Source organism: Hibiscus syriacus, unplaced genomic scaffold (assembly GCF_006381635.1).
Source record: "Hibiscus syriacus cultivar Baekdansim isolate YM2019G1 unplaced genomic scaffold, ASM638163v2 tig00110294_pilon, whole genome shotgun sequence".
NCBI lineage: Eukaryota > Viridiplantae > Streptophyta > Magnoliopsida > Malvales > Malvaceae > Hibiscus > Hibiscus syriacus.
Window position 1 is genome coordinate 347,633 of NW_024062666.1, and position 25,858 is coordinate 373,490.

At 34.5% G+C, this 25,858-nt stretch overlaps 3 protein-coding genes, 1 long non-coding RNA gene and 1 pseudogene across 7 annotated transcripts; 3 read left to right on the forward strand and 2 right to left on the reverse strand.

Moving 5' to 3' along the window:
• Positions 1-5,757, reverse strand: LOC120116397. Of its 4 annotated transcripts, XM_039136907.1 has the most exons (11): positions 5,608-5,757; positions 5,310-5,496; positions 4,973-5,216; positions 4,783-4,868; positions 4,508-4,656; positions 4,119-4,255; positions 3,722-3,985; positions 1,140-3,610; positions 920-1,028; positions 628-708; positions 1-326 (listed from the first exon to the last, which is right to left on the reverse strand). In XM_039136907.1, the coding sequence occupies exons 4-11, from the start codon at positions 4,791-4,793 to the stop codon at positions 243-245; spliced, it is 3,306 nt and encodes a 1,101-aa protein (XP_038992838.1). In that variant the 5' UTR covers positions 4,794-4,868; positions 4,973-5,216; positions 5,310-5,496; positions 5,608-5,757; the 3' UTR covers positions 1-242. The 4 variants fall into 4 exon arrangements, with proteins under 4 accessions (XP_038992838.1, XP_038992839.1, XP_038992842.1 ...); XM_039136908.1 differs by having other exon boundaries at positions 4,119-4,252; positions 5,310-5,749; XM_039136911.1 differs by lacking the exons at positions 4,783-4,868; positions 4,973-5,216; positions 5,310-5,496; positions 5,608-5,757 and having other exon boundaries at positions 4,169-4,252; positions 4,508-4,650.
• LOC120116406 lies at positions 5,637-24,479 on the forward strand. The gene is made up of 3 exons (XR_005515545.1): positions 5,637-5,773; positions 12,912-12,915; positions 24,469-24,479. It is a non-coding gene; the product is annotated as an uncharacterized LOC120116406 (long non-coding RNA).
• LOC120116404 (LOB domain-containing protein 1-like) lies at positions 9,290-10,445 on the reverse strand. Its single transcript, XM_039136915.1, has 2 exons — positions 10,160-10,445; positions 9,290-9,711 (listed from the first exon to the last, which is right to left on the reverse strand). Exons 1-2 carry the CDS (start codon positions 10,403-10,405, stop codon positions 9,367-9,369), a joined length of 591 nt encoding a protein of 196 aa, XP_038992846.1. The 5' UTR covers positions 10,406-10,445; the 3' UTR covers positions 9,290-9,366.
• Positions 18,023-21,512, forward strand: LOC120116399 (annotated as a pseudogene).
• LOC120116401 (vicilin-like seed storage protein At2g28490) lies at positions 22,585-24,457 on the forward strand. Its single transcript, XM_039136914.1, has 5 exons — positions 22,585-22,921; positions 23,035-23,216; positions 23,285-23,365; positions 23,444-23,818; positions 24,026-24,457. The coding sequence occupies exons 1-5, from the start codon at positions 22,585-22,587 to the stop codon at positions 24,455-24,457; spliced, it is 1,407 nt and encodes a 468-aa protein (XP_038992845.1).
• Positions 24,480-25,858: the final 1,379 nt, after the last annotated feature.

Genomic DNA, 25,858 nt, shown 5'->3' on the forward strand with positions numbered 1-25,858 from the left:
ACAATCCCTAACAGTAGATACATAAATTGACACTTAAAAAGTCTACTTGAAAATCTAATCAGACTGAAATAAAACATCAAACAAAAGAAGTTTGAATATCTTTTGTTGTTTTGATGTGCCAGAATTCTGGCATTTTCAAACCTTCCAACCTTTGTTAGTTGTGGCGTGAAAGTACAATTGATCACATCTGTTAGCAGGAAAAAGAAAAAGAAAGAATGGTTAGGCAAACCTTTTGGCCTCCGTTATTCAAAACCGGGCTGTACTTTTGTGTTGGTGTATTTTGTGCAGTCAAACGGTCCGACTCCTTGATTGTTTTTCTTTCTCACCTGAAAATAACATTCGTTTTTGCCAAAGGTTTAGGTCCCAGAACATATCTATGAAGAATGACTCGTACAATATTTATTAGCTGCTGAACTAATATCAAAATCATTGGTTCATATGAGTTAGCAACAATACCACTTTAATCATTATGCTTTTACAGCATACAAGGAAAAAATAAAGCACGTCAAGGTCAAGTTTAAACTCTTGGCTAGATATGGATTACATGTCAATTTCAAATATAGTCATTAAAAAAGAGGGATAACACTGAATAGCATTTGTAATCTTTTAAAGGAAGTTGAACTGTACCGGGGACCATGGACCAGGCTCTGGTAGAGATTTGTCCGTGGGCGAATTTTGTACAGCACCACTTTTCATTGTTAGAATTTCCTGAGTGACAGAAGAGGCATTATTATATATGGCTAAACACTTTTATTTGCCAAAAATGATTTTTTTTGTTTTGAGTTTACAGTTTAAGTAAATTTGTTTAGTTATTAAACAGACTGCTTAATAATACTCTTGATCATGATACTTCATTAAGAAAGCAATTTCATGTCTTAAACCTCACGAAATAAAAGGAAAAGGAATATGATAAGATTACCTCTCCAGCATCTTCAAATGCAGCTAACCAGTCATCTGAAAACGGAACAGCGTTCAAAGGGGGCTTTACTAAAGGAGCAAATTGCTTTTTGTCATTGCTAGTTTCCTCACTGCCATCAAACAAGCCACACTTGATCATCTTTCTGAAACTGACAACTTTAAAATTTTCAAAAAGCAAAGGGAAAAATGTGGATATAGATTGATCAAAGTAGGATGCTTACACCAAAGATGTACTACCCGTAGCTTCCACATGGGTCATTGATCTGTTTAATTCCTGTGACAAATCATTCTCCAATCTGTTGACTTCTTCCTGTAAGAAATTTCCATTTGAAGATATGTGATTTGTTTTGATTGAGGAGGTTGATTCCTCAGTCAAAGAGCAAAATGCTTGAGACTTGCATGTATTTTCTGCCCCAGAAACTTGATCTTCGCTCAGTGAAGACAACCCAACATTCGAAGAGGTTACTTGGCCACTTTGTTCATTGTCAGGCATGATCATATCATTACAACCATCATGGTTGTTATCTGACAGATTAATCTTGACATAACTAGATATTTCCTCAGTAACAGACGATCCAAATTTGCCTGGCTCTGGCATAACAGTGACAGCATTTTGAAGCTCTTGAGGTTTATTTAAATTCTCGACTACTGCAAAATTGTTATTTTCGGTTGAAGAGAAAAGGATAATTTTGCAGCTTTCAAATGAAATACCATCATTGAAGGACTGCGAGCATGCATCTTTGCTGAAGGATCCATCAGTCGTCTTATTATCTCCAGCAGCACACTCGTCACTTGGATCATCTGTTCGCACCTGAGACAGATCAGAAGGACCTTCCACTGCCTGTATAAAAGAACACATGTTTCTGGGACCCACGTGTGCACAATTGTCACAATCAAATTTCTGGGTCTTTCTCTCCGCAGAGAAAAGGTCATGACATGCCTCTAGAATCGGATTTTCTAGGAAGGTGTTGCCAGCATCAAGGGAGGACTGTATCGGCTCATCTTGGGCAATAATTTCACAATCATTTTGCATATCCATCAATGAGTTAGTAAGCATGCCTGTTGCATTAAAATGACAAGAAATGATGTTGTCTTCTGGGTCTGAAATGGCATCTACTAGGCCCAGGGGGGATATTGAATGGGAATCATCCATCTCTCTGGCATCCAGATTGCCACTTCTTTGAAAGTCATTGCTGACACCAACATCACAAGCAGTTATTGCTCCAGTTACTTGGTCTTCCTCGATCCTTTCTAATCCCTTAGATGAATTAGCTTCACAAAGGAGCTCAATGTCATGGTTGCACTGTGTCTCAGTAGAAACCGAAGCCTCATTCTCTGCATTTAAGCACTCAACCACCTCAGTCATCTCATGAACACAATTCTGCAGTGCGGGTGGAATCCTAGATGGAGCACTGGAATTTTCTAGTTCACTTTGACGGGCAACATTGTCAGAAGAGAAGATTTCTCCATGTAATAGGCAATCAGTTGAATGTGATCCATAATCATCCTGGAAAACTGTCTCTACTACAATGCATGGATCACGAAGTAGTGGCTGTTCAACTAGCATTTCATTCACACCATTTACATGTGCATGCAGATTTTCTGCTTCTGACGCATTCAGAAGATAACTGCTACTTTCAAGAGGTAAATTACATTCAAGAGATTCCTTTTGTGCATCTGCAACATGTGATTTCTGATTCAAATCAATAGCCCCAACAGTGCCATCTTTTCCTTGAATTCTGTCTCCATAATGCAATAGACCATTGGTCCTTTTCAAATCACTAGCATTGCAATCACTAATATTTGGACAGATACCTTTACTTGTCACACTGTTGAAACTAGGAAATTCTTCTGAAGGCTCACCTTCCTTGAGCAAGGCATCATCATTAATATGTTGTCTCTGAATCTCATTAGTTTTCTGATCATCTTCAAAGGTGCAAGGTTTTACATGTTCGTTTTCAGCTGGTTTGCTTGAACGTTCATAATTATCATGAATGCTTATCTGGTCAATGTTTACTATTGGAGAGCCATCTATGTTACTGCCATTCATTTTGCAAAAATGCAACTGTGGAAGGAGATCAAAATCTTCAGTCAATGAATTATTCTGTACATTTCTTGAAAGTTTGTTGCCAGCATCATCAGCCTTCAAGCCACTTTTTACCTGCAGGTCATGGTAAGAGACAAAATGGGGATCTTTGAATTCACTGCCGATGTGATTCAGACTTCTGGGGATAACAAGATTTTCCCTCTTCCAATCTAATTCCACTTGTTCGGAAGATTGACTTTGCAAGAGTAACTTGTTTTCACTGCACTGATATTCCACATGCTCAGTTTGCTGCTTAAGACTGCCGTCAATGGTCTGCAATTGCTGCTGATTATTAGTTAATTCATGATTGTAAGAATTACAAGAAACATTCACTTCCACCCTCTGCATTTTACTATCTCTTGAATTTGGTCTGACATCTTTGCATAAGGAACTAGCATTTGATGGAACAGAGGGTTTTGTGCTTGGAGTCCTTGAATTTTCAATTGCTGATACATCACTGGCCACTACGTGAACTTTCTTGGATGGAGCGGGGATCTCAAAAGTAGAATTTAAGACACCAAGCTTTGACAAATTAGGAATATTAGGCTTTGGGTTATAACATTTTTTAGTGCTGCTTTGTATATTCTGTGAAGCATTAGTCTTTGACTGCAAATGAAATCAATAATCAATAAGAGAAAGGGGAAAACCCCCACTGATGCTTCTAAAAGTTCCCGAGTACATCAAAATTTACTGTCTACATAAGCAAGGTTGACATACCTGAGTAAAAAATCCTAATGATGGCGAAGGCATCCGTAAGCCAGATGGTTTTGTCATTTGTGGCTGTGAATATTGAGTGTTTCCACCAATATGGCAATGACTTTGAGGAAGAGAAGAAATTTTGTTGACAACAGGTTCATGATTAATAGACCCATGACCAGAAGCGGCAACAGGATCTTGGTTGACCTTCAAGCCATTATCTGGCTTGGTAACTAATGGATGCTGTGATTGTGCTGATGAATGAGTTGCCAATGCTGAGCTTTTCTGTATAGAGAAAAAGATATATGGAAGATAAGAAGTAAGTTTTTCTTCGTTTCAAAAGGAACATAAATTGATAATCATCATTTAATTCCAAGAAATTTTCATAAACAATGACATCTAAAAGCTTAAGTCTCACCACATTTCTTTTAGGCTGTATAGCACACAATTTGCTAATTTGAGATCTACTAGAAAGACTAGATTTTGCATCATTTTGAGTACTTCTAGTACTTTTGTTGCAACTTGTCAACCCAATGCTTCTGTGGGCACTGACTGCTGTATGAGAAAAGAAACCACATAGACACAAATGTATGAAATTTCCTCTAACAATTGTGAAATATGAATTCAGACAAAAATGTGTATGTATCAGATTATGAAAATACAATAGAGCCATAGAGGGTGAAGAAGAAACAAAGATAAACATGATACAGCTAAACCATCAAATGTAGGTTAAACCCAAAAAAAATTAATTTAACATAAATATACAATAGAAGGAGTTGGTCCAAGAACAATTATATGCCCTGTTACCTGCTTGAACGCTTTGATTTCTCTTTTGTTTGTTTAAGTTCGGAGAACTCCTGGGAGTTGAGGAATCTGACTTTGGAGCAAGTAATTTAGAAATTTTTGGCTCCTTAACAGCTGTTTTTGTTGAGCTCACATTTGCAGGTCTTTTATGAGTGCAGAAAAGTCAAGGTAACCTCTTCAATAAATCCGAATAGATAAAGAAAACATGAAGAAAATAAGCATTCATATAAATAAGCCACTACTTAACAATTGACTAAAACAATAACTAGAAAGGATATGCAGAAGACATCAAAGGCCTTGGACATCCGCTACGCTTAGAACCACTTCTATTTACGTCATGAACTGAAAGCACATTTTGTTTCACCTGACCAAATTCATATTAGCAAAATTAAAAATTGCTTTCATCTCACAAAGAAAGAAATTGGAGCTACTTTTAAAGACATATACATTGGAGAAGGCCTAACTAACCACGGACCGAGAGGCTGAACCAGAACTCTTCTTCCGTAGGCTACTAATCGCAATCTTCTTTGCCTCTTCGTATTACTATTATTGCATGGCAACTCTTTAAACAAATTGTTTTCAAGTGCCTGCAAATCCGGTGAATCACTGGATAATAATTCTCCCGGTTCTTCTTCTATAGCCAACAATTTCCCACTACTCAACTTACTAGAATTCCCACTAATCAAAGATAATTCTGTTGAATTCAAAACACCTAATGCAAAACAAACAAATTACATAAAATAATTAACTTCTTTCAATTAACGAACCCAAATCAAAAAAAAAAAAGTAAGGAAATGAAAACTACCTTCTTCAGTGAAGAAAGCGCGATCCCAAGCTAAACTTTTTCTCAAATTATAACCTCCACCTTGCTTTTTCCTCTTCATTCTCTGTGGTTCTAAACTTAACTTTTGGAGTTCAGATTTATGCTCAGTATTGTCAATTCTCTTTATTAACGTTGGGAGAAAAGGAGGTAGGGTTTTTCGCTTTCACATCTGCAAAATGCAAAAGCAGGGCATTGAAATTTAGATCGAAATCTACCAAAAAAAAGAGTAAACAAACACTAGGGCAAGAGAACGCATAAAAAAGAAGAAGAAGGAAGTGACCTCTGGGATTAGATGTAGGGAAATGGAGAGGGGAGCAAGAGAAAAACGAAGGATTAAAGGTGGAAATGGCGTCCGTTAGGGTTTGCTGGTGCAGTAAAAGCAGGGAATCGGTGTCTTCCTGGGAGATCTCCAAGAGATCGCTCTCCATTACTGTCTGATTTTCTCAGTCGCGAGGAAATTAATGAGGCGATGTGATTATTGGATTTGGAGGGGTCTGCCAGAAGATTTGGGAGTTAAAAGTTTTCAACTGAAATTCTCAAAGCCTGTCGAATTTCAAACGAAGAACTTTGGACTTTCTTTCTTTTGAGTAAAATTTCGAATGGCGAGCGGGAAGGAGGATGACAGATGATCACGTGACTGGGCTTTATTTTAAATTACGTAAATGCCCATACATGTAAACGGCCCAGTCCACTTTTATCAATGGGTTGCGGTACTTCAAATAGGGTCCGAGTTTTATACATATTAATACGATAGACTATACTCCTGATGTTTCTGGATCGATTTGGTCTTTGGTCTTCGGTTCGATTATGACTCATCGTCCAAATTAAAAACGGTGAATCATTAACAACCGATGATACTATAATATATTAAAACAAATTTTCAATGAAGTTTTGATGGAATACAAATCATTACTTTAATTCAAGTTATATCATAATTTTTTATTTTAAAGAAAAGAGAAGCGTTGGTTCGGCTCTCACCTCTTTATCTATCTCCATGGCTATGGCTATTAAGAAATATATTTTGGGGAATATTTTTAAATTAAAATTTATGTTTTCTCAGCGTGCAACTCAATCATATCGTATATTATTGTATTTTCTCTTTATATCTTTCAAAAGTATTATTTATAAATTAAAGTTTCTTGATTGGTGAGCAAATATTTAAGAAAGATTTATATATATTTGTCACTTTGACGTGTTATTTCTAAAATGGGAAAGTAATTAATATTACTTCAAACCAAAACAGAATCTGAATTAACAGTAAAAATATAATATTTAATAAGTATGTCAGTAACATTAATTGCTCTAACCTAGTCGTATATATTAGTCATCCAAACTTATATATATAAACCTCATCCAGGCCAGTAATATTGTTTCTCACTTAAAACATAATTGCCTCTTCTTTCTCTTTTCTTTCTTGAATTTTGCTTTCTTTGCTTCGTTGCCTTCAACAGGGCATCGCCAGGTACATGTTTTGTCTGAATATTCGGTTGTACTCCATGAGAAGTAATATTCCTTGTGTTATTTCTTCTTCTTTTTTTATTTCGGATTGACCCTCAAATTTCTCACTAATTCATGCTGACATCCTTTAAGTTTCTGTAATTGTTTCAATTTGGGCTAAAGTTTTCACTTTTGGGGGGTTGAATTATAATAATAATGCAGGAGATGGGGAACCCTTCAAAAGGACAGGCAAGGCCAGAACCAGAAGAGGCAGTCAAGTGTCCGAGATGTGAGTCCGGCGACACCAAGTTTTGTTATTACAACAACAACAGCCAGTCTCAGCCAAGGTATTTGTGCAAGTCTTGTAGGAGGTTTTGGACCAAAGGTGGCACTCTCAGGAATGTTCCAGTCGGTGGCGGCTGTAGGAAAAACAAGAAATCTTCTTCTTCTTCTTCTTCTTCTTCTTCTTCTTCTTCATCACCATCAAAGAGAATCCAAGATCAAACATTGAAACCCAATACCAACCCTCTGATCAATACCAACCCCATTGACACCACCAATGATCTCACCTTAAACTTTGCTAGGCTCCAACAACAATACGACCATCATGATTCCGACCACCTTTCTTGTCTTGGAAACCCTAGCCTTAACGTTGCTGGTTCAGTAGCCGACCCTGTCTTCCTTGGAAACTTCAACGGTTTTCAGGGTCTAGCATATGGGTTTGGGAATGACACCTTTGGGGAGGTTGTTAACGGTGTGGGTTTTAATGGGGAAACCATGATTCTTTACAATAATGAAGATATGATTGATTCAACACTAATGACGACCACGACAACAACAACATCGGATGTTACAGTTGCGACAATGAAACAAGACGGTCCTGAGAATGGATCAGACTTATGGGATTTGCCGTGGCAACTCATTGAAGATGATGGTAATAATAACTACAACAACAGGGCGGTGGGTTGTGATCTTGATTCAGTAATAGATAACTGGTATGGAGCCATCTAATGTAGACAAAGGCATAGACTTCTTTCATAGTACTTAAGTTTTTAACCATAAATCTGAATTATTACCCATTTTTCCTTTGATATTTCAAATTTATTTTGTTAACCAAGTCAAGGCAATTAAATATAATATATTGTTATTGTACGACTGTATATAACGATAATTGTCTCATCTATAATGATCGTAATAACATTTACATTATCTACAACCTAAAATCATTATCGTACAATCATAATAAATATAATATAACCTAAAACGCGATCGCAATTGTAATTTAAATTTTATAGTTTGAATTTTAATGAACACGAAACCACTAATTTTGGGGTGGATTTTTGTTAATTCTCTTACCAAAACCGAATCTAAATGAAGATATGAGTTTTGTTGAAGCATAAGAGCGCGAGCATGTAAGAAAATCTTTGTTCGAGCTTTCCAATTCATGCTTATTGTTCAATAAATACTCATATTAACCATGCTGAGTGATAGCCTTTGAACTAGTCTAGTCTAAACCAAACGAATAATTAATGAATTTTCGTGTGACCGTGTATTAATTAAAAAAAAGATATTGGATGAGAAAATATTAAAACTAAAGGATGGATAGTTGATAATAGTGAATCATACCTTCCAAACCTTAAGAGCAAAGGATTTGTTGAAGAGTAATGAATTTGTTAGCACTTATTGAAATCAAAGTAATTAAGAATTTTGACCGTGTCGTGAATGAAATATTGTCTTTGAAACAAAATCGTTCTGATTAGTGTAAACTTTAAATTGGACACTGCCACCTGAGATTAATACGATCCTACATATATTATACACCAAAGTGGAAATCATAGGTATTGCTCTTCTCGAAATAGGAGGAGTTTCTCTTAATTTATTAGGAAAAAATCAATCAATAAATAAGAGAGAAAGCTCAAAACATTACGAGATAATGAGAGGTTTTGATTGTTTTGTTGTTTATTAAACGGAAGAAGGGTCTCTATATTTATAGGCTTAGTGGCTGAGTTGAGCAAAAAGAGTAAAAATATGTAAGTAATCATATTAAATGAGTTGTTCAGACATTTAACATTGAATTACGTTGTGATCGATTGTCTTGAATTACAAGCATAAATCTTGTAGTCAATAAATTAGACTAAAAACTCTTTAATAAACAACTATAAAACGAATTATCCGATATATTAACCGACTAATCCAGATCGGGTATTGTAGAGGCAAGGGCGACCGTATTTGAACCTCTGACATTACTTAAAGGACCTAGTGTCTCATCCCACTAGACCAACTAGTTGTTGGTTGAAATACATGATTAATCTCCCATAAATTTATTAAAAAATCGAATAGAATTTATCTCTAAAATTTAATGACGAGATTTACGATGTACGAGAGCTTAGTCTAAAAAAAACAAGAAAATCGACTTTGTCATAACTTTAACAAAGCGATTAGATCCTAAACTTTCATCTAATACTAAGTTATTAATCTCCTTCAACTTCTCCTTCTTTGGAGCCAGTAGTTTAGAGTTGGAAGAGTTTAATTCAATGGGACCTTATATATTTTCATAACATATAGAGTTTCAATGCTTCAGGAATTATTAAAGCATCAATCGTCATGTCCAGAGAGCCTCAGGCTCCCATAATGACTCTAAGTTGTTGTCTTCCAAGAAACTTGGGCTGTTACGGATGAAATCGTCGATGGATTTCAGGGAAGTCGATTGAGGTGATGGCGGAGGCTGCGCCACCTCCATGCAAAGTAAGGCCACAAGGTTGGCTTTCTGCAACTGCATGTTGACCACTTCAGCTTGAGCTTTGGCTAGTTGTGCTTGAAGATCATTGACTTGCTTTTGCAGTTGACAAATCGCTCCGGCGCAACCATAAACCGGGTCTCGGATTCTCGCACTAGCCTCGTACACCATGCTGCTCACTGCATCAGCCCTTTGAGACTCCGGAAGTTCCTGAGAATTAGGTAATATAAGAACATAATTGAAAAAAAATGAGTATTATTATAAATTTTCTTAAATATATAAGAATAATTATATTATTATCTCGGATCAGATTTTTTTCACCTTAAACTTGAATCTAACCTTATTCGACTACGTCTTTAAAAAACCGACTTAAATTTAAATTTTTATAGAAGATCTAGTCGGATTGGATCGGAAGCTGTCCGATCCGGGTGAAATGGCCATCCTTAGATCCTTTCCACATGCAATGTCTTTGACTACGTCGATAAAATGTTGTTTAAAACGCAATAAGCACCCAAAGGGGGAGGTGGGGGCCTGGGGGAACCCATTATTAATAAATATTTTTGGCCACGTTTGTCAACGCATGAACCCGACGCTACTATTTTACCGTTATTTTCACACACTCGGGGTTTACAAAGGAAGATTGAACAAAAAACTATACCTGCAAGAACTTGATTATGTTGCTAGCACCAAACACCCGATGAGCTATGGTAAACTTGATCGGTTCAGTAGGAGGAAAATAAGGTGCCAACACACATTTGTCAGCACATCTGCGCCTTAGAATCTTGCAAGCGGCACAAGGGCTAATAACAACCGGTGGGGACGTCGGAGGAGAAGATGTTGAACTCGAAAGAGATTGAGCAGCAGCAGGAGTTGCTGCTACTTCACTTTGTTCCATCTTAAACATGGGTTTTTAGGGTACAAAGTGAGATGGATGACGACGACGACGATGTGGGGGTTTGTTTGTGCATAGGAAGGGTGTTATTTTTATAGTAGAAGAGTGAGATCATATAGTACGAAACATGACATCATTTGTTCAAACATATATCTCTTTTAGACTTTTGTCCATTTGCCAAATTCTTCAATTAGTTTCGTTAGGTTTATGACTTTACATTGTCTTTTGGCTTTATTCAATGATAAACGGACAATAAATTTGCTTTGGAAAAATTAGGTGTGGGAAAGAAAGCATTTCAAAACTCATATAACATAGTGATTTTAAAAATTAAAATAATAAGATGAATCTATCAAACGATATCAATAGTTAAAAGAAATATTATTATTTTTTTCAAAAATATTAAGTTTAAATAATTAAGTCTATAAAATTTTAAATAATTTTAATTGGTTAAATTATTGAGAGTGAAAATTTAAAAAAATAACGAATCCAAATATCAATAAGATGTCATCTAATTCCTTTCACATTTATTTTTCCATAAGCAAACCATTTCAATCTTTTATTTTATTTTATTTTATTTTTATAAAATTCTATATCGACTGTCTAACACTTACGGGTAAAATAATATTAAATTTCTAGAAATGTTTTACAATTGCAATGTCAAAACTAATGTTAATGAATTAATCTAGATTTTCAAATAATTATGTATTGTATATTAAATTAATATAATTATTATGAAAAATGAAACCCTTGTGGTCCACACATAACTACTTCTTGATGGCCAGCCTTAGCAAAAAGGACACGTACACAAGTCATTGAAAATAATCAGTTGTGGGTTTAATTCATAATTAGGGTTGCTGTTGCCACCTCCCACAGAAACCCACAATGTCTATATCTACCATCATGGATAGATGAAAAAGGAGCAAGGATTTACATCGTCTTTTAAAAATTTTAAATTAATATATATTTTAATTTTTTTTTTAATTTTTAATTGATACTTTATTTTTACTCCTTAAAATTTTATAAGTATATATCCTCTTAAAATTTTAAAAATCCACCTCAAACATAAAACCATATGTACGTTCTTATCTACCAGTTAATGGTTCCCCACTTTGGATACCACATTGGATAACAAGTCTCAAGCTACCATCGTATTAAAACATATGTTATCCTATTAATTATAATAGATTATATGATAACTTTTTTTTAATAGTTTTGGGTGATTATAAGATAGTATTTGTTTAGAATTTTCTTAATCAATTGACAACATACATATATCCTGCAGATGTAACTGCTCGAACTAAGGACCTCTAGAAATAATAATATTTTCTTTTATCATTAAGACCACTTGATGAGTTTCATACGATAATAACTTTTAAAATGTTACTTTTATAGAAAATTGTCTTATACATATGTTGAGTGAATTTTAGTTTATATAAGATAGTATATGTTCGTAATCTTCTTAGTTATTAACAGTGCACACACCCCCTGAAAATTCAGCTACTTGAACCCGAATCTTTTAAGAAGAATAATCTTTCCTTTTTATCACTAAAACCAATGTATAATTCTTGACTTTAAAAATTAAATGATATAAATTTTGGTTTACAATATCAATATATATTAGACATCTTAACGTTGTGGTGTGAAGTAGGTTAGGATTGGCCAATATTCTTGACATTGCTCTTCTCCACTACTCCCACTGCTAGTGTCATCAAAGAGGCATTCGCCGCGTGTACCTTTGATTTTGGTTTTATTCATGGGGAACAAATTAAATAGATTAGTCATTCATACCCAACTAGTGTTCAAATTGATCACCACGAACTCTAAAAATTCAAAAAAGTAAATGATTTTTTCTTCAAATATATATATTTTAAATTTAAATAATTGAATATATAATAAATCTACTAATTGATCGAGTGAATAGAAATGCTCATGTTGTTTTATCTTGAGTAAATTCAAATCCTTCCAATTACCTTAATAATAGAACACCTCTCTTTAATAAAATAAAAAAAGATTTTTTATCCTTCGTACATTGATGATAAACCCAAGTTGTGTGCACCGAATAAATGGTGCGTGGCTCTCGTGAAATCAACCCCCCAACAAAAGCTAGTGGAAATCTCATAAACCCTTTCACATGGGCATGGCTTTTAACATACACGTATCCCACATCTCAACTCAGCCGAACATTCATAATTTCTGGTTATTAAACATTTAAAAAGGCCCACACGGTTTAGGCCAGTGGGTGTGTTGGTTTCGTCAAATTTTTCCCACACAATCACTGACTACTACAGCTAAATGCAATCGAAAGACTTTGAAATCGTGGGATACAAGCACAAATAGTATTCTGAATATTGTCATTTATGCTTTATAAGTCTTGAAAATGGATGAAGAGCAGTGAAGTCGACAGAAATGGTCCATCTTAAGCAGTAAAAAAAATCACCATTTTTCAGTGTTCAAGAAGGTGAAGTTTTTTTATGGAATGTGTAGATGAGAGCAAACGAGTTTATGGAATTTGGAATAGGCTTGTAAATGAACTGAACGTTCAGCGAACCGTTCATGAACCGTGCGGCGGGAAGTTCGTTTATGTGCGTTTATTTATTAAATGAACGAACATGAACAATATTTTGTGTTCGTTTAATTAAATGAACGAACATGAACATAGGTCTCGTTCGTTCATTTACGTTCGTGAACGTTCAGTTATGTTCGTTTGGTTATGTTCGTTCGGTTATGTTCGTTTATGTTCATTCATTTATGTTTAACCCAATCTTCTTAAATCAATTTTGGTGACCAATTTGTAAGTATCTTAAAAATATTAATTAATATGATATGCTGATGACCAACTCCATAATTAACCCAATTTTATTTGGAAAACCCAACAATATTAACATGGTTAAGTTCTTTTTTAACGATCCATAAGATGCATACCCAGCATCGTCAACATCCACTGCGCCGGAACCTTATGTGACTGTGCCACCTGCTGGTTATCGGATGAGCAAAGAGGAGTCCCAGAAACCTGTTGCTTTCGAAACCAAGTTCAAAGGTGATGGATTTCGGAAGGGATGTTAAGTATTAAGTACCGTTTCTTCTACTCAAATAATCTTCTTTTCTTTCATATATAATGGAGTATTCGATTTTACAAGTAAATAGTGATCAATCAACAACTCAAGTCAGCTTACTTTGAACTCAAGAACCCACTAATGGTGAGGCCTTATTCCATAGGTTGAGAAGTTCTTTAACGCGTTTCATCAAACAAATTTTGTGCGCCATCCGGATATGGAAGTTTAGCCAGCCGAGAAAGAATGGTTTTTGATGTATGAGTTGGTGTGAACAATAAACCAACCTACTTCTCTCATCTCCCAATTTTCAACTTCTACATAGCACGAAGCTAAGGACATGTTTGTTTGATCCCCAAGGATTAAGGTCAGCAATCACATGAAACACAATCTGTGTTCATCTCGACTGTTGTTGAAGGAGAGAGGAAGAAAGAAAGTGGAGGAACGTTATGCAATCCCACATCAGTAGCAAACAAGCAGCTCGAGGTTGGTAAGTTATATAAAAGAAGATGGGGAGAATAGGTTTAAGCATCTTTGTGCTTGGGGCAATGTCGAACTTGAATCAAGCTCAAAATCGAGCTTCAATCGAGCTCGAGTCTAGAATTTTAATCGAGCTCTTAATTTTTTTTTTGAGTTTGAGTCTTTTCGAGTTCGAGTTGAGTTTCAATATTATATTTCGAGTTCGAGTCGAGATTGATAATTTTAAGCTCGCGAGTTTTCGAGTCGAGTCGAGCTGACTTTGAAAGTTTTCGAGTTTGAGTCGAGCTCAACAATACTCGAGCTCGACTCGTTGACACCCCTAGGTAGGGTCTCCAATGTTTATGTTCGTGTTCGTTTATGTTCGTGTTCGTTTATTTATTAAATGAACGAATATGAACAAGTTATATTCCTTAATAAACGAACATGAACAAAAAAAAATTTGTTTGTTTATTTATTAAATGAACGAACATAAACATATCTCCGTTCATGTGCGTTCGGTTCGTTTACAGGCCTAATTTGGAAGGTAGGAACACAAGAATGAACAACGTAACTATTCGCTCTGTTATTCACACACACACCACCTTTTGAAAATCTTAGTTTCTAGATGCGATAAGCTACTATGAATAAAAATTGAATGGAATCTGAATGTTGTTTCTAGTCTAACCCTTTAATGAGGGGCATTATTATATTAAATGGAAGGTCAAAGAGTATGTCCCATGGTAGATGACTAAAACCAACCTACTTATGGTGACCTTAACTGCCTTTAAATTCAGAAAACGACTTCCATTTACTCTTGAAGGGCATGATATTGCTTATATTTATGATATGATCATTGTATTAATGATATACTATTGGGTTTCTGAAGCTTAATGTCCATATATTTTCATTTGCAAGTTGGTATATTTTATTTGTTTGTGGAGCACTATTATTGTAAGATCCCAACATATGTTTTCAGGGTACAACTCTGAATATTGTAGTGGGTATATGTATCCATAAGACCTTTAGTACTTGTATTCGGTATGTGAACCCTTGGTACGTATGTTTTGAAATTGTTTTATAAACTATCATTACGAAGCTTCAGAATTGTAAACTCTTTTGAAATGCTTTATATATAAAATGGATGGATTATTTTATGATGATTTCATATTACAATGTTTTAAAGAATTTTTTTTAGTAGTGGTCGTTTATAATGTGTTTTTGTTTCATAATTTCTTTTCCTAATAAAATTTTAGCGAAATTACATATTTTAAATACTATTAATGTGAATGTACTTTGACCTTTCATATCTATTTTATTCTTTTAATTCTAATCCTAAAAATAATGGTTTTATAAAACTTAAATAATGCAAACAATAGAAAAATATCTACTAACAGATAGTATATTTTATCACAGTTATTCTTAATATTTTATTTAAGTGGGTTGAGTATGTTGTAACATTTAAATAATGGGATGAATTTAAATTTGATAATAGTAATATGTATCAAATTAAGTAATTAGGTACCAATAGGGATCGATTCAAGGAGTAAGTAGTTTGATATCGTTTAAGCAATATATCGAACTTGAGTCATTATATATGTAGAAATCTTTTGTTAGAAAATTCACTCATCAAAATTAGATATACTACGTGAGTCGGTCCAAATAAAATAAAACAATTAAGGAATTAGTGGGAGCAGGAGTTGGACCACGTGAGCACTTAGGATATGGTGGCATTCCTCAAATCTGACACCAATCATGTGCTCTTTGGGTGATCACCTTGTTTTGTGCTCCATTCATTTTTCCCTTTTCGATTATTTTATGATCATTTGTACGTTTTAAAACGGCTTAATATAAAATATGTAAGTGTCTAAATTAAAATTTAAATGTATACATTATATTTTTTAATTTAAATGTCTAATTTTTCGGTCAATATATATGTTTAATGTTACCATTTTAAATGTTTATGTCGTGATAATCGTAAAAAAATATTATCTAATGCATATTATATTTCTATTTTTTTAAAATTAAAATAATTTTTTTATTTAAAAAAATTAAATAAAAATTTCGCTCCCTCACCCCTCCCTAAAACTAACTATTTTAACAATTGAAAGAATGAAAGCAAATGAAAATGCGGCAATCTATTTTAGATTAAGGGCAGCCGACGATTACTTTTCATTATTGTGATTTCAAGGATCAAAGACTTAAATTTAAAGATATGAGGATTTAGGATTTAAGAAGATAAAAAGGGTGATGGTAAGTTAACGAGTGATTGACGACAAATGGATGATCGTTCATCGATAGATGGATGGTCGGAGATGACTGACAGTAGTAAAAAGAATTAGAGTAAAAGATTTTAAGAAATTGGTTTCTTTTAGGTTTTAAAATATTTTAAGGTTTTAAACAATAATTTTATTAAATAAAATTTTCAAAAAAATATACATGAAACACGAGTTAGATAATGATTTTTTTAACGATCTTGGCATACCAAAAATTTAAAATGATAACATTTATAACGTTAGATACTTACATTATAGCCAAATGAATAAATACAACCTACACAGATACAACAAATGTTATATTTCTTTCAGAAAAGAAAAGAGACTTTGAATTTATTGAGTGATTTTAATGGTAAAGAAGTGTATTATTCTCTATAAAAGTATTGAGTTCGAGTAACTGTGTTTGCATGATATGTATACGTTATTAATAAACGAAAAAATTGTCCGAACAGACACTACCGAAAAGATTATTAAAATGATGCTACATTATTATATAATTACTTATAAAATAAGATGAAAGTTGGTTTCTTATAGGGCTATACTTGGATTCAAACCGAGGATGTCCATAACAAGCCCACGACATAAATATGAAATTTAAATATATGAAAACTTTATTGCATATAAAAGTAATATTAGGGATGGACATAAGTCGGATTTCGGTCAACTCGATCCGGTCCAAAAATTTTATATTCTTCACCCGACTCGAAAAATATATACATTCCACCGACCCGATTTTTTTAAATAAAATATGAACTCGATTCGGCCATACCTGAATTAATAAAAAATATTATTTGTATTTAATAAAAATAGTGATTTAATTGAAAAAAATATATAGAGTGACATTATTGTAATTATTCCTAAATATATAAGGTAAAATTATTTTTTTTGGATCGGATCGGGTCGGGTATTTTTCACCATAAACCAGAACCCGATCCGACCTGAACATCACCTTTAAAAAACCCGACCTGAACCTGATTTTTTTATAAAAGACCCGTCGAGTTCGGGTCTCATGCCCATCCCTAAGTAATACAATATAATATTATTAACAATTTAATTTATAAAATTAAAATTTTAATAAATATTATTTTTTTGAATTACTTACAAATTACGAGCTTTTCAAATTAAATATCAAATAATATACTTTAGTTTATTAAAATTTTAAATCGAATTCAAACTCAAAATAAATCCATTCAAATAGATTATTAATTAAAATTTAACTAAATTAAATTTAAACAACTTCTCGTATCACTTACAACCCAAATAAAAAATTTCTATCTTTGAAATTAAAAGGAAGTTGAGGCTTTCACCAATGGAAACCTACTTGTTATTGGGGATGGACAATTTTAAAAAAATAAGTTCGGGTCGGAATTTTAACCCTACTCGACTCAATTTGATAGGGTCAAAATTTAAAAAAAATAAGTTCGGGTAAGGTTCGGTCCGTGTTTATAATAAAAATAACTTACTTGATCTAACCCGAAAATAATATAATTATATTATATATATTTAAGAAAAATTGTAACAATGTCTCTTTTTATATTATTTATTTTGAATTAAGTCTATATTTTATTAAATAAAATTAATAATTTTATATTATTAGAGTCGAATCATATTTTATCTCAAAAGTTAGATTAAATTTGAGATTAAATAAAAGTATTTTAAATTCAAGTCAAATTAAATTTGATTGGGATGATATAAAATTTTCAGATGAGATTGACATGAAACCCAACCCACGTCCATCGTCCATCGCTTACTAGCGGTAAAAAGTGAAACAAAATCAGGACATGCCTTTTATCACTCACAAAATACCCATTTGTCCACTCTTTGTAAATTTCCCACCTTTTTCTCCACACCAAACCTTTCTTCTCCACTTTTCCTTTTCCGCATCCAACACCTCTCCTTTTCTATTGATCCCCATTAACTTGTGCGTTACGTTCAAGCTTTTCCATCCTCTTTTTTGGCCAAAAAAATGATTGTCGGCGATGGGGCGGAGCAATTCAGAACAGCAAGCGTCGCCGGCATAGCACCATCAGATAAAGCGGCGAGTTTTAAGGATATGGTGCGTGAATTTATGATGGGATTGCTTGAGATGAGCGTGGAATTCGGGAGAGGGTGTAGGGATGTTGTGCGGCAGAGTTTAGTGACAGAGGATTCGTTTTTAGTGAGGAATTTTGGTAAGGATTCTTACATGGGTCGAAAAATCAAGGTTCCTAAAGACAATGTTTTGAGGAGGCTAAGGTCGTTTAATGAGCACTTGGTTCCAGAAGACAAGGATCCTTTGCATGCTTGGTCTGTAATTCTGTTCGTCTTTGTTCTTGCTCTTGCAGGTATTGTTAATTTCTTTCTTGGCTAGATCAATCATGGTTAATAGCAATAATTCTTTAGATTTAAGATTCACATTCAAATTCAAAAGTTTCTATATATGAAACATTGTTCACTCTATTGCCCCCACAAACATGTCTGGTCTAGTGTAAATGAAAATCAATCGAACATTATCTGTTAGGATGTTTTGCTACTGCCACTGCTCGGCCTATGTTTTCATTTCGATGGCTGATGATGATTAACCAAGATGATGCATTCCTTTTTATTGTGTTTTTCATTGATCAATTGCTGATAAAATGAAGCATTCTTGCAGTCTTGAGTGTAAGTATAGAGTATGATACTGCAATCCCAGTGGCGGCGAAGAAAGTGTATATACATCCTCCTAGCGCTGATCGAATAATTCTACCGGATGGTAGATATATGGCGTATAGAGAGCAAGGTGTTCCAGCTGATAGAGCTAGATTTTCCATGTTCGTTCCTCATTCGTTTCTTTCTTCCCGACTTTCAGGTTTGGGATACAAAAGTTCGAATATATAAGAACTTGGTTTTATTGAGCGAAATGTGTTCATACAATTCCACTCTTAATTTTCTCCGTTTGTGTCTTTTTGCTCCCTAAATACTAGGGATTCCTGGACTTAAGGCTTCGTTACTAGAAGAATTTGGTGTGCGGTTGTTAACATATGATCTTCCGGGTTTTGGTGAGAGTGATCCTCACCCGTATCGGAACCTTGAGTCATCAGCATCGGATATGTTGTTCTTAGCAAATGCCCTTGGGATTAGTGACAAGTTTTGGGTAGTTGGATACTCAACTGGTAGTTTTGCATGCCTGGGCTGCTCTCAGATATATTCCGGATAGAGTTGCAGGTATTAATTTTATTTAACTGCAGCAACTTAAGTTCTTACGACTGAGAATTAATCGTCCTTGATTCACCATGGCTAATTTTGCAGGTGCAGCTATGTTTGCTCCAATGGTTAATCCCTATGATCCACTGATGAATAGAGGGGAAAATATGGAGCCTGGGAAAAGTGGACTCGGAAAAGGAAATTTATGTACTTTTTGGCTCGAAGGTTTCCTAAATTTCTATCTTACTTCTACAGGCAAAGCTTTCTCTCTGGAAAACATGGTCAGATTGATCAATGGCTAGCATTGACGCTGGGAAGAAGGGTGAGTGGTTTTGTTCACTATGAACTCTAAGGTTCCAGAAACCGATTAAGTACAGTGCATCATATACAATTTTTTTGTTTTGAAGAGCATTCCATGTTCTTGAATGTGGAAATATATGATACTATAAGCAAGTTACTAGTTCTTTTCAGCATCGCACTTGTTGAACATGTACTCTAAATTTTTATTTCTCGTCTTTCCAGGATAGGGCTTTGATAGAAGACCCTATCTATGAAGAATTCTGGCAAAGGGATGTCGAAGAATCAATCCGACAAGGAAATGCAAAACCTTTCATGGAGGAAGCTGTATTGCAAGTCTCTAATTGTGGATTCAGCCTTGCAGACCTCAAATTGCAGAAGAAACAGAGAGGGAAAGGCATCCTGCATGTGATCAAGTCTTTGCTAAGTGGATCTGAGGAAGAATATACTGGTTTCCTTGGTCCGATACATATATGGCAGGTATAATTTCATCCAATTTTGCTCCGGCTCTTCATTTTTCTTAAAGTTCTCATATCCTTCGTTTGTGTCCGACTCATACTTATACGTGGATATGGGTATATTATCCTTCAATGACCCTCCAGAAACACGGAAAAGCTTTTAAAATATGAGCGTACCAATTTCAGAAAATACATGCTCGCACAAACACTCTAGTCCGAGTAAACATCGATTCCACCTTTTATTAATACATTGTTGCTGTATTTAACTGTTCTGCTACACTTTTTTCCTGTTCATGTAGCATTATGGATTTACTGATATATTGTTGTCCGCTAGTGTGAGATATCATGTGATAGCCGTGAAGCTATTTGCTTTACAGGTTTTTATTCTCCTTTGCTTTTGTGGTTAATTTGTTGCCAATGATTACCATATTCCACTTGTTTTCTACATGTTGGATTCTTGTAGTCGTGCTAAAATAATTTTTCGGAGCAACGTTTTTCCAAATCCTATTTCTCAGTTTTATAAAAAAGAATCCTCGTACTAAAAAGGGCAAGACATCTGGTATTTGCTCAAACCGTAGAGGGCTAATCCATAGAGTACTCTAGGCATAGTACATCAAACTTTCTTTGTGGAAGATGGACCATGGTACCCTGGCACCAAGTTATTTCAGGTTCGAACACTTCATTTTTCTTGAAGCACCCGTGTTCAACCTCTATTTCCAGCACATACTCGTACCTGACACTCAAACTTGAGTGTGAGTAACAAAGCCTCGGCATATAAGATCACCGATGAAACAGCATTCAGATATAAACTTCATATATCCGATATTGTAGGTGTCCTGGTATGCTTTTAACCTAGTAGCTATGGTTTTATTTTGCAGTTTGAGAGCAAAGCAAGACATGGATTACCGTTCTCAGGGAAACTTTAATCGAACTATATTTTCTTTTATTTACCAAATTTTCTGGTTTCATATAGGGGATGGACGATAAAGTTGTCCCACCTTCGATGACCGATTTCGTTCATAGGGTTCTGCCAAGTGCTGCGGTGCATAAACTCCCATACGAGGGTCATTTTACGTATTTATACTTTTGCGACGAATGCCATAGACAGATATTTACCACACTTTTCGGAACTCCACAAGGACCGCTCCCTGTCGTCAATACCATAGAAGTAGAACAAACAGCATTGGATGATGCAGAAGTGCAGGGTGATTTAAAGACAGATTGAGATACCAAAGTTTTCTACAATAGGTTAGTTTTGACGTGTAAGATTGTATATAGCATAGGCTTGTTCCATTGTTATTAGAAAAAGTTGGAAGAATAAAATTTTCTTATGTCTACGGGATTGAAATCTTAGAAAGTTTTTGAAGATGTTGGCTGTCTACAATTGAAATAAATAGGATCAGATATGTTGTTATTTGTGTCAATTCCATACGAAAACTTTATATTATTAATGCATGTGTACTTATTTTAAAAATATTTCTGAATCCTTCACTATATTAATATCTGATGATTAAGTGATATTGATATCTTTTATTCAGCGTTCGAGTCCTGCTCCTCCCCTGATTATAAAAAACCAGAAGCATTAATAAGGATTAAATTATAAACTTTGATACCAACAATTAATTGGTTTAGTGGGATGAAACATTATATTTTTTAAGCAAAGTTATGAGTTTGAATCTTGACATTTACGAATGAAGAAAATTGAGTTAGTAGAATCGTCTCATAATATGATTTTACAAAAATCAAATATAAAATAATCGAATAATATATTAGGTATTGATGACTAAACCGAAAAAAAATATAAACTTTGATATGTTTGGTTATAGGATGATTTTTTTATAAAAAAAATTAATTATTCTTTTTATTCATTGTTTGGTAGAGTTCAAAAGAAAGAAGAGAAAAGACTAAGTTTTGAAAATTACGCATTTTGAATTAACTCATATCCCTATTTTATTTTCTTTCTTCTTATTTTTTTTGAATTTAAATGATTTATTTGTTCACATCAGTATGAAAAATGTTCAATTTACTCATTTTAATTTTCTCATATTTTCTTTCCTACCAAGCACACTCCAAATCATTACTCTGAGTTGTAGTTGAAAACTATCTTCGAAAACCTTAGATTAGATAAAGAGGAAGACCAAAAAAAAACCCGAAAGACTTATATGGGAAAAAGGGACAGCCATTTTATTATATAATATATAATAGAATATAAGTATTAAACATATTCAAATATTTAATGTGTTTCTATCTATAAAAGACGAGAGTTTAAATGTGTATATATAAATTATAAACGATAATAAATTTGTGTTATATATATATATATATATCTTACCTGATTTGGATTTCAACTGTGTCTAAACTGTAATCCGCCACCTACACCCTCAAGCCATGCATGGATTCCACGCGTCTCCCTTCAACCTCTCCTCTCCTCTACATATACTCCTCCTTTTCAACTCAAAACGAAACCAACTTCAAGCAAACCACAGCCAAAAATGGGTAAAGGAGTGACCTTTTTGCTGCTAGCCCTCGTTCTCTGCCATGCGTTGACAGTGGCAACGGGGTACAAAGGCGAGAAACAAAGGCGGAAAGAAAGAGAAAGGGAGGAAAGTGGAGAAGAAGGAGAAGGTGGTCGACGCGCCGAGGACATGTTTTTAATGCGAAGATCAACGCGTGTGATCAGAACCGATGCCGGAGAAATGAGGGTGGTGAGAAGCCTCGGAGGGAGGATTATTGAGAAACCATTGCACATTGGGTTCATTACCATGGAGCCTCAGTCCCTTTTCATTCCCCAGTATCTTGATTCCAGTTTGATCCTCTTCGTTCGTACAGGTATGTATTATGTACTTTTTGGTAACCTTGAAAAACATTATGATAGAGTACTCGTTATAATGCGTTGTGGCCTTAATTTAATACTATGCCGATGGGTATTGGAATCGATGCAGGAGAAGCCAGGGTTGGCTGCATTTACAAAGACGAGATGGTGGAGAGGCGACTGAAGATCGGAGATGTGTTTCCCATCCCTGCTGGTTCAACGTTCTACATTTTGAACCCTGGTGAGGGGCAAAGGCTTCACATCATCTGCAGCATTGATCCATCCGAGAGTTTAAATCTGGATACTTTTCAGGTAAGAATTTTCTTGGTTTCTTCAAAGTGATCATCATCAAGATTGTTGAATTTCTGGATTGCATGCAGTCTTTCTTTATCGGCGGAGGAACTTATCCGGCATCTGTCCTTGCTGGTTTTAGCCCTGAAACTCTTTCTTCAGCCTTCAATGTAAGCAATAACACATGTTATCTGTACAACCAGCTTTCAGATGATCTTTGTGTTCTCATAATATGCACATAATTACAGGTCTCGGTCTCAAGATTGACGGAAATGTTGAGCAGGCAACAAGAGGGGCCAATTGTGCATATTGCACCGGCTCATGCACCGAGCATTTGGACCAAGTTGTCTCAACTTAAAGAGGAAGATAGACTGATGCAAGTGAAGAGAATGGTCCAAGGAGAAGTTGAACAAGTGAAAGAATGGTCATGGTGGAGTCTCTTTGGCATGTTCTCTGAGAATGAAGGGAATTTATTTAAGGATAAAGCCCCTGACTCATACAACATCTACAAGAAAAGCCCTGATTTCCGGAATGACTACGGATGGAGTGTTGCGGTCGATGGATCTGATTATAAACCTCTCAAAGACCATGGCACTGGCATTTACCTTGTCAATCTCACTGCGGTAATATATCTCTATAGTTGTGAACAAGACAAATACATGATTTTATGCTAGGGAGACCATCTTATAAAATTATACGGTAATCTATCTCTATAGTTGTTAATAGAGAATTCCCGAAATTTTCGTCCATCCCTAGTTGTTAACTCAATCCATGTAATGATCATATCAAATTTTGTGGATAGTTGTTTATAAGTTGGTCTGCAATTTCAGGGATCAATGATGGCACCACATATGAATCCAAGAGCATCAGAGTATGGGATTGTGTTGAGGGGAAGTGGTAGGATCCAGATTGTGTTTCCAAATGGGACATTAGGCATGGATACCAAGGTAAGAGAAGGGGATGTGTTTTGGGTACCAAGGTACTTTGCTTTCTGTCAACTAGCATCACGGTCGAGTCCATTCGAGTTCTTCGGGTTCACAACATCGTCACTCAAGAACAGGCCTCAGTTCCTTGTTGGTGCAAACTCCCTTCTTCATACTTTCAACACACCGGAGCTTGCGGCTGCATTCGGTGTAACGGAGGAGAGGATAAGGCGTTTCATCAATGCACAGAATGAAGCTGTGATACTTCCAGCAGCACCGGGCGGTGATGAGGATGTGAAGAGGGCGTCGGTGAAATTTGAAGCAGTACCGGAGGTTTAAGATCACATGAGATGGGAATGTAGTAGGGTTGTTGCAAGCTAGGAAGTTCCTTGTTTTCTACTGTTGGTATCTTGATCTTTTGCATATTTTATTTGATGTTTTTATCTCCAGCATTTTCCAATTTAGGTCCTTTTCTTCTTCTTCTTTCAATTGAATAAAATCAATCACCGTGTTCATCCTTCTGCCCTTAAAATGATCAGCTTTATATATATTTCCGGCCGGAAACTTTCAATCCTCCCCAAACAGCCAAGTTATTCTCGACTATAGAGGAACATACCTACACGTACCTTATATGGTTACATTTGAACTCTGAACTCACTAAGGTCACTTAATGACAGTTATATTTGAAAATACTTTCATCGGAAGGATTTATTAATGAGTTTTTTTTTTTAAGGTATGAGTCAAGTTTGAAGTTTATGAAAATTGTTATCTTTATAGTTTTGATGTATATTTCCGGGTAAACTATATAAATAGCTATCGAACTTTTAGTATATTTGTAGTTTGGTCATCAAAGTTTTAAATTATGTAATATAATCATTGAACTTTTAATTCGATTTTATTATGGTCACTGTCGTCAGTTACCTTAAGAAATGTTGATATGGTACGTTGAAGTTGTATTTTTACGGTTGTTGGCCTGTGTTTTCATTTGCATTGTCATCTTTCGGCATTCAAGTGAGGGGTATATTGCTCACTACAAGCAGTTTCAGAGGCTGTCTGGTTCAAGAAACACAACTGAATTTGGTTTAATAAATTTTTTTCTGGTGAAAACACCAAAACTCTTGGATTTGTACACTACTTATGATGCATTTAGGACTATTGAACAACTCTGGGATTTGAAAGAAGATTTTGAATATAATGAGTGTTGTGTTTAATGGTCAAGATGATTGTAAAATTTAAAAGATAAACACATATTTTTATAAATACATTTAACAAACTTTTTTCCACCATCAACATAAGAAACGTAACATAAAGTTTGTCCACCATCAACATAAGAAACGTAACATGATCTGACATATAGATTAAAGTATATTAAATGTTATTAAATACCTTTAAATATTTTTTTTAAATTAATCAAATTATTTTTAAATTATTATAAAATAAATATTAAATTTATCAAAATTTATATTAAATGTAAATAATTATTTTAATTATCAAATATTTTTTAAATTAATCAAATTATTATTAAATGTTATTAAATTATTATAAAATAAACATTAAATTTATCAAAATTTCATAGTTGTTATTATATTATAACAAATATTTTATAACATTTATAAATTTAATAAGATTTTTATGACTAAAATTTATGGAAATAATACGAAAATAATTTTTTTTTTGAAACGGTGCCTTTGTTGAAAAAAATGCCTCAGTGTTAGTGCTACCCACGGCAACATCATCAAG

Coding starts and splice junctions, on each gene's coding strand:
- LOC120116397 (XM_039136907.1), bottom strand. Junction 4,256..4,507: donor AAATCAAAGCGTTCAAGCAG/GTAACAGGGCAT, acceptor TTTCTCATACAG/CAGTCAGTGCCCACAGAAGC. Junction 709..919: donor CATTTGAAGATGCTGGAGAG/GTAATCTTATCA, acceptor TCTGTCACTCAG/GAAATTCTAACAATGAAAAG.
- LOC120116404 (XM_039136915.1), bottom strand. CDS start 10,405: ATGTTTAAGATGGAACAAAGTGAAGTAGCAGCAACTCCTGCTGCTGCT. Junction 9,712..10,159: donor ACATAATCAAGTTCTTGCAG/GTATAGTTTTTT, acceptor CCTAATTCTCAG/GAACTTCCGGAGTCTCAAAG.
- LOC120116401 (XM_039136914.1), top strand. CDS start 22,585: ATGGGTAAAGGAGTGACCTTTTTGCTGCTAGCCCTCGTTCTCTGCCAT. Junction 23,366..23,443: donor CTCTTTCTTCAGCCTTCAAT/GTAAGCAATAAC, acceptor ACATAATTACAG/GTCTCGGTCTCAAGATTGAC. Junction 23,819..24,025: donor ACCTTGTCAATCTCACTGCG/GTAATATATCTC, acceptor CTGCAATTTCAG/GGATCAATGATGGCACCACA.